The sequence below is a fragment of the Brachyistius frenatus genome, unplaced genomic scaffold (genome assembly GCF_029030835.1).
Source record: "Brachyistius frenatus isolate BFR_SWC_R1_liver_20210118 unplaced genomic scaffold, ASM2903083v1 Contig_52, whole genome shotgun sequence".
Classification (NCBI taxonomy): Eukaryota; Metazoa; Chordata; class Actinopteri; family Embiotocidae; genus Brachyistius; species Brachyistius frenatus.
In genome coordinates, this window is record NW_027210651.1 from 1,029,786 (window position 1) to 1,047,819 (window position 18,034).

Sequence of the window (18,034 nt, forward strand, 5' to 3'; positions counted from 1 at the left end):
ATAGGCATGACCTTTAAGTTTAATCTCTTTCCTGTCACTATACATCATAAACTATAGAGTTGAGTGAAAAACATTAAAATAAGTCCAGAACTGTGCAGTTTCTCGGCGTGCAGTGTGAGTTTCTCATCCTGTGTGGTGAGCTGCCAAGCGACCTCTGAAAAAGTTCTGAATTAATGTTCTTCACTTTTGTCATTCTAGGCCAGTGAGCATAGATTGATGGGCAAAAGGGTGATTTTATCCGTCTCGAGTCAAAATTATAACACAATGAAGTGCAAAAAGATTAATATGACAACGTGTCACCCCTCCGACCTCTGAGGGCGTGACAATTTGGGGAATAAAAAAGGGTTACTGCAAGGCCATCTCCCACCAGGTTGAAACTGAGCAAGCAAGCAACATGGAGGCACACACACACACACACACACACACACACACACACACACACACACACACACACACACACACACACACACACACACACACACACACACACACACACACCCAGCGGATTCAGCAGAAACACTGGGTCACACCATGCGACACATTGGTCAAGTGTGAAAGACTATCCACACACACATGCAACGTGCGCGCGCGCGCATACACACACACACACACACACACACACACACACACACACACACACACACACACACACACACACACACACACACACACACACACACACACACACACAAACAGCCAGTGTGAAACACCTTGCTACAGCCCTGCTAGGTTGTTTAACAACTGCTTGGTTACACATGGTTTTTGCCAAACATTCATTTGTAGAAAACACTCCGCCACAGTGTTAATCTGCTCTGAACAGCTGTTCCTTTTATCAACCACGTAAACCAGCAGCGAGGCTGCGCTGCTCCACCACTGTCCTATTTTCCACACCTCTGAAAAGCTGCATTATCTTAGAGTACACTCCAAATTTGTCTCGTCCCAGCTCCGACATTGAGGCTCGACTTCCTCCTCGTCGGTGACAGGTCATCTTCTTTAGTGCTCCTGAAGCTGTCACTATAGATGAGGACAGACTTTTTGTTGCGACAGAGAAATACCAGAAGCCACTCAACCTGTCCCGTCAATGTATCACAAAGAAAGATGCTGCCTGGTGAACCACAGCTGGGGTTCTCAAAGTGAGGCCCGAGGAGTCACATGACTCTGCTGCAACGGGGCGTTCGGCACTTCAGGATAGAATTTCGTCTACGACTGAATTCAACAGATGTATTTTTTGATATAACAATATGGACGGTTACAGCAGGAGGTCGACTCAAAGACTTTCTTTACAACACTGCAGTAACAGCATCTCTGGTTTGGTTTTTGCTTCATTATGAAGCTTCAATAAAATACATCAAAGTTAATATAATTTTGTCTCAAAATAGTTTTAAAGAAATAGCCATGGGTTCCCATAGAGCAAAGTGACTTGAAATGTCTTGTTTTATCTGACCAACAGCAACAACGAGACAAAATGTCCTCCCAAACCTAGGAGAAATCTGTCAAAGTCGGTCTCCAATTCTCTTCATTGATTACTCTTCCCATTATTTCCTTGAGTCTTTGATCTACAAAGAGTCCCCAGAGTTCAATCAGACACTTCCAAATGTCTTGTTTTATCTGACCAACAGGCAATACCCAAAGACATTTAGATTTCATGGGCATGATACAGAAAAAAGCCACATCTGAGAAACTTGAACCAGAGAAGCTTTTTCATAAATCCTTTCACGGGAATGTTTTAGCACAAAGACCTTTCTTAAAGCAAGTATTTATTCTGTTTATTTCCTATTTACTTCTGTTAATGCAAACTTTTTGGTTAAATCTCAAATGTCCAGCCATACACTGATCGCCCTGTGCAGACGAAATCAGACTGACTCTGATTGAAAGAAGACATAATAGTTAAAGAGAACCTCAAATGAAAAAAAAAAAAAGAACATTTACCAACAAATTGAATTTCCCTGTTTGTCTATGAAGGATCCAGAATCTTTAAATTTGAGCCAAAAAATGATGTCACCCTCGAGAGAACAATGTGAATGATGCAACCATGTCAATGCTGTCAGGAGGGACAGAACAGATGCTCCCATATGAATCTGTGCTAGCAGTGGAACAAAAAAAAAAAATGAAATCATGTTAAACCAGATAACTGAACAAAGCGAATGGGATAAATTTATCCTGTGAGATACCAGTTTGGAACAGTTTCATGTTTCATGCAGGCTGTGTGAACCTACAGTACAGTACGTGCCGTGACGAAGAGGAATAATGTTTCTGTCTGTTCCTCCGCCCTCCCCCTTCTTCTTCTTCTTCTTCACTCTGCTCTTCTCTGATTCTCTGAAGTCCCGCAAAAGGCTTCCTGACATGGATTTGCTGGGTTTAAGAAAATGCAGCAAACTTGTGTGTCTTTTATGCTCGTACGTAAGCCTCCGCTTCGAGTCATACTCCATTTAAAAACTCGGATGCAAAGCATCAGCTCGAGGTCAATTTACAAATAAATGATGGCTGAAAAATGTCCACTGAAACTTCTCAAAACTCTGCTGAAGTAAGCCCGCAACTATTATATTTCCTATCCAACCATGTAATGCTTAATACGTCTAATAGTGTAACGTGTGCAGAGTCCCAGTAGGGTTTAAATGTCTTGTTCTGTCCAACTGATCCAAAAATTTAACAATTATAATATTATAAGTGAGAAAAAATACATAAACGCCACATATTAGAGAATTTAAAACTGCCGAATTTTGAATGGTTTTGCTTAAGAAACAATTGAAATGGTACATAAATGATCAAATTACCATCCATCCATTCATCCATCACACTGAGCTATTGCCTTTATATTTTGGTCATATTCTGCCAAATAAAGATTGATTTAATTAAACTAGACTCTTTGCTGTCCTTCATCAGAATCCTCACTGCCATCATCACATCTGACAACACCAGTACACCACAATCAAAGCACCATAATCGCCATCATCATCCTCGATAATATCACAATTCATCCTCATTATCGCAGCACACACTGCAGATGTACTGGTATCTCTGTCCCCCTTCCCTCACTGGGTCTCTCTCCCTTGGCCCATCACCATGACGATGGGAGCCGGTTCCATGGATACAGTCACTAAGCAACCAGCAGCATCAGCAGCAGCAGCAGCAGGAACAGCAGTGTCCTGTCAGAGCTACAGTGGAGCAGCAACAAGAGCCCGAGCCAACCTTCCTTCCCTATCTGCATGCAAGTTTGCTCTTTGAAGAGGAAATGTTAATGCATTTATCGTGTCTTGGATCTGAAGCCTCTTACATTACACTCGACACCGAGGGTGCTTAATTTAGACCGACATAAAAGGACTAACACTCACAAGCACATCTATAGTTAGACTAAAACGGGCACAGTGTGTCGATAAAATGGAAAACAGATGATGACAGAATTGTGAAACTCAACATTATTTCTACTTTTACCAGCACGAGTGCTTCAAATATGGACACTGTTTCTTTTTCTCAATCTGTCATACAAGGGAACCAACAAAGACAAAAAGACTGAAGCACCAACCTGCGAGTACAACAATAAGTAATCAGGGTGTTCAATATTGATTCATCTGCCAGTTATTTTCTAGATTTATCAATTAATCATATAGTCAATTGTTATTGACATCTTTAAAAAAAAAAAAAATCCCTTGTTTTGTCTGACCAACAGTCTAATTCCCAGAGTCATTCCCATAACACGGTGAGAGCAGTAAATGAAGATGTTTGGGCTAATTTGCTTGACAAAATTACCTTAATGATTATCAAAACAGCCCTCTAATTATTTTCTGTCGACTGACCGATCAATTATTGGACCTGGCCGCTGCTAACAGCTGGCAGATCAGCTTCCACAAAGAGATAACAAATAGCTCTGCACTGCTGGGCAGAGGTGGAAGAAGTGTTCATATCTTCCAGTAAATGTAGTAAAACATCATAAAAGTTGAATATTCGGTTAATTCATTCCTTTACTAAAAGCAAAAGCATAAGCAGTTGGAAGATTTTTTTTTTTTTTGAATCAGCAAAAACCTTAAATTTAAGTCCAGTGACCCATTATTTTGCAGCGAGGAAGTAATATTTTAACCCGTTTTTAAACAAAACTTCTTCAAAACATGTTCCAGAAGTAAGTGTCTGTATCTTGAAACCAAGAAAGACATCAGGCACAACCCACTGCACTACAGCTATGAAAAAGTACATTTAGAAAACTGTTGAAACAAGTGTGTTGAAATTAAAACTATAAGACTTACAGGACGTGATTTCAAACTAAAATGACATAATTTCTTTCCTGAACAAAGTAAGATTTTTGTAAAGCTCATCATGTGATTTATCTGAAACACAATCTGCAAAATTACCAATAAGTACGGATGTCAAATAAATGCAATGGAGTAAAAAGTGCAATCTTTCCCTCTATAAAATGTAGTGATGTAGAAGAATAAAGCAGAACATTAAAATACTTAAATGAAGGGATGTAAAACTGTATACGATACTTGTGTAAAAGTCTTTGGTTGCATTCCAGCCCTGCCACTGTCACACATTTCCACCAGGTAATGTAATATTTCTTTGTTTTAATGCTGGTGGAAGGAAAAGCCTCAGCAAACACTTTAGAGCCTCCAAAAAGTACCTTGTGACAGAAATCTTGTGCACAAATTAGTCGTCATGTCCAGAGAACTACATGTGGATTAGACTACAAGCAGCATTACTGAGCTCTATGTGGCCAAAGAAGGAGACCAATACTGACAGGACATAATGATATGTCTTCAGAACGATACAAAATGAGACTAGTAGCAGTGACTGCAAAGCCCTGCTGAAGAGAAAATGTATTAATAGAACCATCTTAGCAGCAACACAGAAAGAGAGGCTTTGAAATATGTTGCATTGAAGATTGTAATTAAATATTCCCTTTGATTAGAAGAAGCCCATTTTTTTTTTTGGTCCATGTTGCTTTAGTGTCCTGCAAGTCAGAAAGACATCATACTGTATACAGAAACGACTGGACAACAAATTACTGCACATAACTGGAAAAATGATGATCCCGATAATAAAAAGCTTTAACCCTCTCCAAGTGCATAACTGCAGAAATAAAGCATTTAGCCGGATGGTTAACAAGCCGTTGTCATTACAAGCTTGTAACAAGGGTGACAGACTGATACAGCTAAAATAATAGGCGAGATAGGCTAACAAGCTACAATACCTCAGGCTGGCAGATTTAACAGGTGTGTGTCTGTGTGTGTGTGTGTGTGTGTGTGTGTGTGTGTGTGTGTGTGTGTGTGTGTGTGTGTGTGTGTGTGTGTGTGTGTGTGTGATAGTGTATTAAATGAAAGCATGAAGCTATCATGGCAGAATGGCTTGGGGCTACATGTCAAGACAGGAAGGTATATGACACTGCATCATATATCATCCATCCATCCATCCACACACACACACACACACACACACACACACACACACACACACACACACACACACACACACACACACACACACACACACACACACACACACCTCTCCTTCTCCCTGCAGTCATGGCTGTTTCATTAGCTCATCACAGAGCTTGAAAGGCCCATAGATAGAGGGTCTATAGAGGGATGAAGGCACCATTTGTTTTTTTGTTTTTTTAAGAAATATAAGTGGAAGAAAAATGCTAAATTAACATGCACAGTGCAGAGTGTTGTTGTTCAGTAGCAATGCTGGTGCAACAATACAATAATGCATTCAAGTTGTCGCATGATACTAGCCTAATAAAAGATTTATGGTCAAGACAAAACATGGGGAAATCATGAAATGCCACTCTCTTCCAGCCTATAACGCATGACAGCAAATGTAAAGGACATTTTAATATTATTGGCTATTAGGAATGACACTTTGTGCAATAAGGTCACACAGACTGTCGATATTAATGTGGTTATTCATCGCAGACTGAATGAGAGATACTGCAGCAGGTATGTGTCCGTCAGTGTTGCCTTACGTTGTAAAGTAGAGTAGTTATCCATCTGTCAGGCTGCTGCTGGCGGATCCGGTTTAAGACAAAAAAAAAAAAAAAAGAAAATCACTCTGGTGGCCCCTGTGGACACCGCAGCACCGGACAGGATCAGTCTACCGGGACGAACCGAACCGGTGTGAAACCAGGACAGGTACCCGCGCTACCAGCCGCATCTTCTGCAGCCCCGGGGCCAGAAAACGGACGAGATGAGCACGCCAGCCTGAGCAGTGCGATTCATTTCAGGATCACTCGGTGCGAGCCTTTTAAATCCAAGTCGCGCACGTAGGCTACAAACTGCTTTTAGACAGATCTCCGCGGTCCATGTAGAAAACAAAGCCAAAAGACGTGGTTACACCGGAAAAAAAAACAGAAAGGTCAGCGCGCGGTCTTGAAAATCACACCGGAGGAACGGATCCGTGACCGACCGAGAGGAGGAGCGGGGCGGTGCGCGTCTCCTTCTTCTCCGCTATCGTAAACCCCGCTGCAGAAAAAAAAAACACGTTCAGCAGGAGCGTCTCCTCCCATCTGTCCCCCGTGGAGAGAGAGAGAGAGGGGGGAGGCGGGGAGGGGGGGGGGAGGGAGAGGAGAGGAGAGGAGAGATGGATGAAGATGGGACGAGGACGCCGGAGTAGGTGCGTTTGCGCGTGCGCCTGGACGTGCGCGTGTTGTGTGTGGCGAATTGTACACGGATATGGTTCTGTGCGAGAGAGAAAGGGAGAGAAAGGGAGAGAGAAAGGGAGAGAGAAAGGGAGAGAGAAAGGGAGAGAAAGGGAGAGAGAAAGGGAGAGAGAAAGGGAGAGACCGAGTGGAAGTCGCCTTTTATCTCATTGTGTCACAACGCGCGCGCGCGCGCGTGCACGCACACGTGAAGTGGAGCTTGTCTCTGAGACTGTTGCCATGCTGCCTCCATCTTTTCCTGAGAAAAATAAATCATTTTGCTTTTTGGACAAAAATAGCTCAGTTTTGATGAAATACGGCATTAAATGAGAAGGATGTGCATGTGTGGGGGATTTCTAGATATAAATTCAGAGCCTAAATACAAAACATTGGGAATATGGCACCAATTTCTATTGAGGGACTGTTTATAAAGGGTGCTGAGGTGTAAGTAATTGTCTTAATAGTTGTCAATATCTCATTTAGTAATGCTTTATATTTCAGTTATAAGTCAGTCATAGCAACTTTTGGGTTGCCAGGTTGTGAAGAAAAAAACAACAACTCTGGCTTGTGTTTCTGCTCTTACAGCAGTGCACTTAGTTTGTCTTGTATCCATCAAGGTCCCTCAAATAGCTCTTTAGACCACACCTGGGAAACACATCTGGACCCAAACCTACATATCAATAAGTCCAACATTTACAACTATGGACTGAATGGTTTGGGAAACCAGTTACCTCTTATCAATCACACAATCAAATTTTCACCTGAAGAACATCCTCCAAATTCAGCCAGTAAAAGCTCCACAACTGCAAATGGCCAAAATAAACAGCCTGGGTTTCTATGGATATGAGACACGGGAGAATTTTGAAATACAATAAGTTTCATATCTTTATCACCGTGCATGCCACTGTGAGATCTGAAGCAAATAACAGCCTTATAACAATGAGTAAGTGACACTAATGTGAACTGTTACAAAAATGTGCAACTGTAAATTTCATGCAACAAAAATGAAGCACAACAAAGGCAACATTCATTTCGGTCATTGTAGTACTCGGTGCCCTCTTCAATGTATCACAGACCTGTTCCTCGTGCAGGGTCATCTGGCATGGAAGGGGTTAAAGACTTAGTATTGTTTATAAGTATAGACATGATGGCTTTAGGCTGTGGGAATACATTAGCACATATTTGTAAATGCATTATTACAAAAAAAGGAAGTATCAAAACCAACCAACACGGTTTCACAACTTGGAAACACAAAACTTGCAGTTAAAGGCTTCTATGATATCTGATATGTTGATGAATGATTATTAAGCCATTAATTAAGCCATTATTTATTATGGTCTGTACTGGAAATATGTGTAATTCAAACAAGAGTAAACATTTTAGAAAAATCGTATTCCCAGGAAATGTAATCACAGATCTATGGGGTAATCCAGCCAACCGATTCATGAAAACGTCCTTAACTGACCAGCAGTAGTAGCAGCAATGTTCAGACGATAAGCTGTGTGTTTTAGAGTCGCCAACATTATCAGCGACTGTCCCCCACTGCCAAAGACTTAAAGCATTTGGCCTTATGCCCGGAATAAATGTGTCCCTCCTCCTCTTCATTCTCCTCTTGACCGACATTTTAGTGTCCTGAAATGTGAATCTGAAAGGTGAAGGTGCCATCTATCAGAAATGATGATCACTGAGTCTTAACTGAAGCTTGAACTTAAGCTAACTCATCATTTGAATTCGCGGGACTCCAGTTGGTAGTGATGGCTGGCTGAAGTCACCAAATCATTTTCACATGACTGCAAGAAAAAGAGAAAACTTCTTGAAAATGCAAAAAAAAAAAAAAACAAGCTCAATGGGGTCTTTTGTGCAAGCGGCTTATCATGACTCAGTAAAGTTTTAAAGTGAAGTGACCTCTCGCGGCCGTACAAATAATATCAATCTGGTGTCCCTGAGATGTTAGGGTGACATCTATGTAATGTGGCTTTTACCCATATACTGTATAATATAAAAGTGGACGTAGCTTCCAGGGCGCGAAAATTGTGCCGATGTGGAAGTGCCACAGCCAGTGTAGGAGTTGGCTACAAAAAGCCTCTGGCTCCATAGGCTCCCATTCAACTTCTCTCATGAAACACAAACTCAATCATTTTTTTTCACAAGTTATTTTGGTGTTTTTTTTTTTTTTTTTTTTGGGGGGGGGGGGGGGGGGCTTTGATTGACAGGCCTGCAGTGCAGTCAGGTTTCCGCTATAGGTGGGCGGGGCATAGTGTCCTCAGGTTTGCAATCAGATCGAGTCAGATCCACCGCTCCCAGCTCCCCAGCTCCCCAGCTCGTCCAAATATGGTCACTTCTGGCTCCGAAATAGCAAGGTGGCAACGGCCAAAAAGTCCAACATGAGGCTTCATAACTGCAGTTCACAAACCAATGGGGGACGTCACTGTTGGTTGCTGCTTGCTTTTAACTTATTAGGACTGGGAGGGTTGGGTGGATCGTTCCATACAACAGCGAACTTGCTGGTGCCGGACACTGCTTTTAAAGCCACGTTTAACCATTGTCATGATGACGAAGGTTGCATAACTTTCAGGAAGTAGTAACTTTAATGCACACTACGGTTCATGTCATAATTTTAATCAAAACCATTGTCTTTTCTTCTTCTTTTTTTTTCTTTAACTCTAGCCGGGAGCACTGATTTAGGAAACACTTCTGTCGACACAAACGACCTCTATGGTTGGATGGTTCGGAGGGATTGTTGGGAGTTTCATGTAAAGACTTAGCTGGGCTGAAGTGCAGAGGACCCCGCTGGTTATGTGCAGGACATGATGGATGCTAAGTGAGCTGCCTTATCCAGAGCTCAACGTGTGGCAAAGACCTGCTCACAGTCAGCAGTCATCAGAGCGGGCTGCTGTTCTAAGTCTAATCAGTTCATCCACAGTCAGCATGAGACAACTCAATACCTTTTATTTCTTTTAATATCACTCAGTAGAGCAACAAATCCACTGAACAGACAGGCCTCACTTTCTTTAGTCTTGGCAACTAAGTATGAACAGGGAGAATTACTTGCTAAACTTCCTGTGTTTATTTTCATTCTAGTTAGCATCTCTTCAGTTCTGTGGTGTAATCTCAAGTGTAATTTGTTGCCTGCATTTTCACACCTCAGCTTTATATTGACAGCAAAGATTAGCAATCGCGCTCCAGATTACATTTCTCCAAAAGATCCAATATGGAGTAATACTGGTCTGAGAACAGAGAAAAAAGGTCTGTGGCAGGTTCGTCACCAGGACTATCTGTATAAACTGGTCTGGGAAATTTGATAGTGGTTGTCCCTCTCTTATACTGCTGAGGAGCCGACAACAGCTTTACTGAAGCTGCTCAGAGGTCAACAGATCACACTGGGAACACACTGAGCAGCTTCCAGATTTGTGTTTCCACAAACTGTGGGAGTTTGGCACATATATTTCTGCAAAAGAGCATTTAGTCAATCTACCCAAACAAAAGGTCAAAACCAAAAATGCAGTGACATAATATAATCACATGAAATAACCCAGACACCGATTTCGCGCCGGGGTAGTATTTACATTTCTGATGTTAGGACCTGTCCAGTGTTCTCCATCCAGTTTATCCGCCTCAACTGGATGCTAAGAGAAGAGTTTCCTTCCACAAGGGCAGGATCAGTCAGGATGTTGTTTCAACCAGTTCAAACAGTGTGGCCAATACATTATACTGGGAGAAAGACTATCAGGCGTGGATCGGTTATTTAGGATGCCATGGCAACGTGATAACAGAGGAACAATGACATTAACTAAGTTGGCTTCTGAAATATGATATATATATATATATATATATGTATAACTCCTCTTGAATTTTTCTGAAGAAATGAGGTTCCTGCCATGACTTCATCTGACCTCTGACACTGCAGCTCTGCTTCACTTGACTGTCAGCTTTACAGTAACAGTGACATAGTATCCTTACGCCATCTGTACCAGTTGGAAATGCCAGGACGAAGCTCCAGTTAAACCCAGATGGCAGCATTGGGATTCTCCAAGATTGACTGAGTTTGACAACAGTCTGTGAGAAAACAAGAAGCTGGCCAACCCGTCACTCTGTCACTCCACAAGTTCCCTTTCTCTCCGTTTCTCCAGCTTGCTTCCTTTCTTCCTTTCTTCCTTCCTTCCTTCCATTCCTTCCATTTCTTCCTTCCTTCCTCCCTCCCTTCCTTCCTTCCTTCCTTCCTTCAGCATCACGTCTTCATGTTTTCACTTTCAGGGCTGAAAAATGCCCTTTACACTGATCTGAAAAACTTCTTTTCATCTGGGATTGCATACGTTGCCTGGCAACAACAGGCGCCAAATTTAGAGGTCTTTAGGCTTTCTAGACAGATCATTTTGTTTTCCAAAGAAGAGATCCTACAACAAAGCAATCTACATTTAGAAAACAGATGACATCACAGATGGAAACATATTTTCAAAATTATAACATTTGTTTAAAGGATGATAAAGAGCAACTTTTCAAAGTATGTGTGTAAGTTATGTTGCGTTTTATACAAAATACTGCAAATCCTGGAAAGATGTGAATCCTGTGCTTTTATTTTAAGAGTTTAAGGTGTTAAGGAATCCTTGAACATTTGCTTGAAAAAACCGTTGAGTCCTTCTGGTTTTCCTCCATGCAGCGGTGCACTCTCACACTCGCCCTCGGCTTGATTACAGTGCTGTATCACATTACCACTGTTTTATAAAAGCAATGAGCCACACGAGACCAAGCATTAGAGATTTAAAATCAATATGAAGAGGTTTTTACTGAGCTTCATGTGTCTGTTTATGAGTGACTGCTGCTGGTGGTTACAGTGTAGAAGAGCGTGGTCACAGATAATACATAAAAATACTATATGCTGTTATCAGTTACACAGTCAAATTATTTTGCCGCACTCTTTGGATTATTACTTAAGCCTACCTCTCAAATCTAAAGTTTGCAAAATAATTGAACTGTTATAAAAAACTCCAAATTTGATGGCGCAAAAATGAACGTAACAAATACAACCTGAAATCTCAAAGGCAAAATACCGCTGCTCTTAAACTGTCTGTACACATGACCAAAGATTCGCGGCAGACTAAACTCTTTTAGTTGCAGCAGTGCAAATTGTCCAATCTCAGCGCAACGTCACCACTTTCAACAGCCAATCAGCTTGTAGCAAAGTCAGCTCGTCATAGTCATAAAATGTCAGCTGATCGACAGGACCGCTTCAGAATGAAGACATGAAGAACTGACAAAACATGGGAAATGTCCTGCCTCAAGTCCTCCTGGGTATTCTGTTGAACTTCAGTTTCGGTGAAGAAGCCAGGTGTGGCGGTCCTGGACTCGTGTCGTTGCACATAGTCTGCGGTTGTGAGGACGGTCGGATGTTCACTCAAAGGCCACTGGAGACAGTTTATGGTTGTGAAATGAAAGTTCAGTTCGTGCCGCATACCGATCACGTGCTCTCTCAAAACTTGTGACATCTGTGTTGCGTGATAAAACTGTACATTTTAGAGTGGCCTTTTACTGTGATCAATCCAAGGAACACCTGTGCATTAACCATGGTGTTTAATCCGACACCAGTCAGGTGGATGGAATATCTTGGGAAAGGTGAATTGCTCACTAACGGACAAATTTGTGAATATTGATCAAAATAAATCATCGGTGTGCATAAAATAGGAGCAAAAACTAAAATGTTGCATTTTTATTAAAAAAAAAAATGCAACACAAAAATATTTGTGTTTTTGCTCCTATTTCACACACAATGTTTGAAAACTTTAAAACATGAAGTGAGCCATAAGCCTGCAGCCGCATCACTGAATATGTTGACATTTTAAACCTCTTTTCAGACTTTCTAACTTTTGACATGTTGCTTGGAAAGGTTAAAGAAGCCTCTTGTGAAGAAAATCAGATAAGAAACCATCAAGTTTAAAGAAAATAACTGAGAAGCAGCCCGTTTTACACTCTGTGTAACACTTTGGAGGGCCAAACTCATTCTATCAGTGCCAGGTTTTGCCCACAGTTCCTATTTTGGGCAGCTTGCATTCAGCTGATTTTTGCCCACAGGTCCTATTTTGGGCTGCTCTGGTTTAGAGATCCAAGCATGAATCTGCTATAAAACATAGGTCACAATGGCTGTACATTTAGAGATCTTGCCTATTTGCAGCTCCTTCAACACCTCATGCGTATTCTGTGAGTGCTATTTGCAGATAAGACAGTGATGCAAATAATATCATAATGGAAGGATTCTCGGCCTCTGCAGGTGCAATAGAATTAAGAGCGGTGTCCAAACTCTGCCTCACGGATGATATATACTGTAACTGGACATGTATTACTAAAGGCAGCGTCACATGACTCTGAATCTGTGTGCTTTTAAATCTCTGTGAGGACCGATTTCAGTTTCAAACCTTGAGAGTAAAGACATTTTGCAAGTTATCATACTTTAAAAGCATGTTTAAGGTTAGAGATATGTTAAATAAATGTGTCATTAAAGCTTTATTCACATGTGGCTTGGAAAAGGATCTTCAACACAAAGACAGACAGACACACACTCACATACACACACAAACACACAATTGCATCCCAGAGAGACAATGTGAGTATGAGATGGGATCCCACAGGTAGCAGGACGTCATGCAGTGAGCTAACACACTAGTGCAGAGCCAACAAAAAGACTTCTGCCATGAAATCACTGGAGCCTCAATAGTTAAGATGTTCACTAACTTAATGTTGCCAAGCAACAAATACAGTTTGAGCCAGTAAGAGGAACGTTAGCCAAAATCGCTTGGCAAAATTGTTTTTGCAGGGAGAAAAATATATCAGACCTTGTGTCACATTATGAGGTTTGGATTTGAGAGAAGTAGCGGCTGCAGTCGAGGACACCTGGAGGAGGTTCAAGTCATTTCCAGGACAAGGTCCAAACACAAGTGGAGGCCAAACAGAGACTCGAGAGCCAAATCAGGCCCTCGGTCAGAAATATTAAGCCCCATAAGGAAACAATATGGTGTAAATATCAATAAATATGACCCCGTAACATCTAACAATAGTCAATAACTTGCATCTCAAACACAACTATACGGCAGTCTAATAATATCATAGCATTGCCCCCACCAACCCGCTCAGTGTTCTCTCTGACGTGTGCCCACCCCGAGTCCTGTTTCCACATTTCTTCTAGTTAAAAAGGACCCACTATCACTAAGTGCATGCTTAATGTGGAGTTGCTGAGCCTCTTTCTATGATACTGTCAGGTTTTGACCTGACTGTATAATTTCATACCTGTTTTCATGTGAAGGCACTTATTGTGGAGCACCTGAAGCTGCCTCTCATGGAGGAATGGTGCTATACAAATAAAACGTATTATTATTAGTAGTATAGTATTAAATAGGCTGCTGTAACTCCGTTAGCCCTCACCTGCTATAGGGAAAATTGTGTCTGCATTCAAATACAATCCGAAAACAAATGTCCACGCCTTTAAGTCTGTATTGACCCTTTATTGAACAATGTTGAAAAACTAGTGTACGGTGGAACCTAAATGCTGTCCCGTGGTCTATAGTATTAACGCGAATGCACTTAAATGATGAAAGACTATCACATGGCTAAACGGGACTGTATCTCTTCTCCGGATCATCTGCAAGTTTCCAGCCTCAGTGCCAAGTAAGACATCCAAGTGTGTTGCTCAAACCAAACACGAGTGACCAGAGTCTCACCAAACTCACCCTGAAACAATTCTCTTCTCCAGTTTCGACTTCGTTACAATGACTCAATGGTCTATTTTTTCGCCTTGTATGTGCTCACTGTAATGGATCCATTTTACACACATCCATATTGTCCCACGCCAAACCACACAATGCTTTATACCAGAAAGGGTTACTTTTCAGCCAATTGGTGAAGTCACATTGAATATTTAATATGAACAGAAAAACAGAAACTCCTGAACAGCAGGATTGTGTTTATAGGTGAACGATTCACTGAGGTTTCTCTAATTCAATTGGTGTGACATCATAATGTGATTCACGGAGACTCTAACTCAACTCCAGTCACAGCGGTGAGGAGCACTGACACACACACACAGTATACGGTCAGGCTTTCCCCTGGTCGAGTATGTCTCCTGAGCTCCTAAACAGAAATGCGTGATTTATTTGCATTATGCACCTGAATGAATACAAATATAAAAAAATTAAAAAAAATCACTCCATTAGTATCAGTCTCTCTCTTACATAATTACATTTTTTTCCCCCATCTGTTTCCAACATATTTGGTGAACCTTGTAAAATCTACTAACCTTCTATTTCGAACTAGTGAAACAGAAACCCATCAACATGACAACACCAGTACTGAAACCTCTTTGGATTAGTCAAGCAAGTAATGTCAGTAAAATATATGTAAACCAACTAATGCATTAATGATCACATTTTTTTTTTTAATAGATTTCAATTATGACAAAAAAAAAAGCCTGATAGTTTCCTAAAAATCTGATCATAGCGATGTGAGCGGAGTGCAATGTCAGTAAATGACCGTTGCAGAGTCTGCATAATCCGGCTTTAATTCTTCAAAATTAGCAAGTGTTGCTACAACTGTTCGTTTTGCTTCACCTACCACTACCACCTACACCATCTAGCGAACAAACCCTCGACTTCAACGTCATCACATTGAGCCACCCCCACTCACTGATTAGTTCGCTCCTCAGAGTAGCTGAGCAAACTTTCATGCAAACAGGGTTTCCAGACTATAATCACAGCAAAGACTGAAGGTCGGCGGAGCCAAGCAAGTTACACATAGAATCAACAATACATGTCGATGCCATATTATTACCCTAAAATAGTCTGATGCCACAATAATCTGAGAATACAACAATAACTGATTACATTAAAACACAGACGATAAGAACATTGTCTTCTTCCTGCCAATATGAAATATCCATGGTTTCTATGGAAACACGGTTTCATCAATCACTGTATTTTTTTTCTTTCCCCTGTGGCCAAAAGTTGCAGTTTATAAAGCTGTCTTGTGTGCAGTGCCCATTACTATCTGTGTTGTAAGCCTTCAGATCTGTTAGGTATTAGGTGTGGGAAGAGACCAAGTTTTAGTCTGCTCCCACTGAGATGACTAATTGGCTGGCTGGTTGGTTGGCTGGCTGAGCAGCAGGCTGCACGACTGACTGGCAGTGGAGAGACTCGGTGAGGAAAGTCGGGGAATACATGGGATTACATGATAGGTAGGAGCTGCTATTCAAACGACATTGTAAACTGCGATACTTGCTCTCTGAATCTGAGAGTACATTCAGCCTCCATACTGCATTATGCCTTATATGGCATTTTGTGAATGGGCGTTGCTAGGTAACTGGAGGGCAGTAAAGCGTGGCGACTTGATTCTTGTATTAAGGATGATTAAGTATTAAAAACAACAGTTTCAGCACTATAGAGCTACAGATGAAACCAATAAGAATTACATGTTCAAAGGATGTGTGTGATTTTCAATGTTTTGGGAAACGATATATAGAACACAGAACATTGCAATATGTGTTTCTTTGAGGAAAAGCAATATTTTGTACCATATCAACTCTTGGTCCAAAACAAGGTTTCTGTCTGAATTATGTCCACATGTCTGGCAGGATTTGATCAAAGTGCAAGCAGAAGGTGAAATGCCAGCAACGCTTGTAGTAAAAGAAACAACTGCAATGTGAAGCCAGTACATTTTGGCTTGTGCCGCTTTAGTTTTGATCTTTGTGACCTAATGTTCTCAATTTTTCGAACAAGCGTCTCTCCAAGTTTGTCATATTTAAGATTTTTCTTCATTTGCCCTCCTCGTCAATGAGTAGAAGGATGTTTAGGTAGGTAGGTAGGTAGGTATATACTTTATTAATCCCCGAGGGGAAATTTTTTCGCCACAACAGCATACATACAGGAGCAATAATAGAAACAATAGAATAAAATAATAATAGAATAGAATAATATAATAGAAAAGCAATAAAATAAAAAATATAAATATAAAATATAAAATGCACAGTACATACAGTATATATACAGTACATTAAATATCTATATATATTATATACAACAAACCAATAAACACAGTCAACATATATATATATATATATATACATACGGTACAGTATATATCTATATATATAATATACAACTGGGAGAAACCAGTGTAACAATTTATTTCCGCAGGCGTCAAGACTGTTCAACATGTAACATTCTGCACTTTGCACATTTAATACTCTGCACCTTGTTGGACTCTATTTATGCTGTTTTACAGACTTTTATTATTGGACATACTGGTCATTATTTTTGTTTTTTATGTCTTATATTTATTACTTTTCACCCTGGTCCTGAGAAACATTATTTCATTCCAGTGTATGTGTAGAAATATGGATATGGTCAGAATGATAATTAAATTAACCTTGAACCTTGAAACCTTCAAGCCACCCTCCAGTGCACTAAGAAGGAAAAATGGTGCACTGCAAGCAACTGGTGAAACATGTGGAGCAGCTGAGTGTCAGAGGACGGCAGCTTTAGTCTCTCCAGCACTGAGCTGCAAGTGGGTACAGTAACTCCAATCCAGATCTAGGTCTGTACTCCTCCTGTATTCTAGTTATGTGTTTTTATGGGTAGGAGAGGGATGATGTTCCAATTTAGGAGGCACCACTGCTAAAAGCCTGCAAATAAAACAGCATGAAGTCCAGTTTAGAATGACCTGTCCACCATTTACGGCTCAACAAATAGGAATTTGCCGGAGAACTGACTCAGCAATGCCAACGACTTATTAAACTTCCTAAAAAAATAAGTGTAGTTAGTGCTTTTGAATCCATTGTCCACATTAAAAATGGAATCAATATCATTATAATTTTAATGAGAAATCTGAATACATATTAATATTATAAATACATACTTTATATGTATAATTACAGAACAATAATCAAGCAATATTACACGGGAGGATGTGCTTTCAGGGTTGCTTACGGACCGCATCATTGTCGTGCCAATAATCATGTTAAAGCGCACCACACCCTCGAGTGTAATATTGCGATTATACAACAAGTTACCAACTAAACCGTACGGGTGTTGCACTTAATCGAGGTGAAATTAAACAGGTGAAGGACCTCTAACTCCAAGTTAAATTGTCCTGTATTACATGCAGTGGATGTAGTTTAATAACTGCCATAAAAAAGGCTCATTCATTAGACCTGCAAGTTCATATAAATTTAAAAAAAAAAGACTTCATGCCCTTTAGAACGATGCTTTTAAAATGTTTTTGGATCTCTTTCATTTGTCTGCACCTTCCAAAAAAATTTACCGCTGACCAATAAATCTGTCTTATGAAATTGCAATGTTCTGGTTAAGATTATTTCGGCACAAAGACGCCTTAATTAAGTTTCTGGAAAGATGGTGCTTTGAGGTAAGT

At 40.6% G+C, this 18,034-nt stretch overlaps 1 protein-coding gene across 12 annotated transcripts in view; it reads right to left on the reverse strand.

The window, feature by feature from the left end:
- The window catches only part of lrrc7 (leucine rich repeat containing 7), a 114,328-nt gene that overhangs the window by 65,100 nt on the left and 31,194 nt on the right, over positions 1-18,034 (reverse strand). For 5 of the 12 annotated variants that reach the window (XM_069704732.1, XM_069704731.1, XM_069704743.1 and 2 more), the window contains exon 1: positions 5,957-6,472. The exons of 2 other annotated variants lie outside the window; for them this stretch is intronic. In XM_069704732.1, coding sequence (XP_069560833.1) covers positions 5,957-5,981 — 25 coding nt within the window. In that variant the 5' untranslated portion in view covers positions 5,982-6,472. Of the gene's footprint in view, positions 1-5,956; positions 6,473-18,034 lie in introns of those variants that run through there. 5 more of the 12 variants (XM_069704744.1, XM_069704738.1, XM_069704740.1 and 2 more) reach the window with 3 other exon arrangements.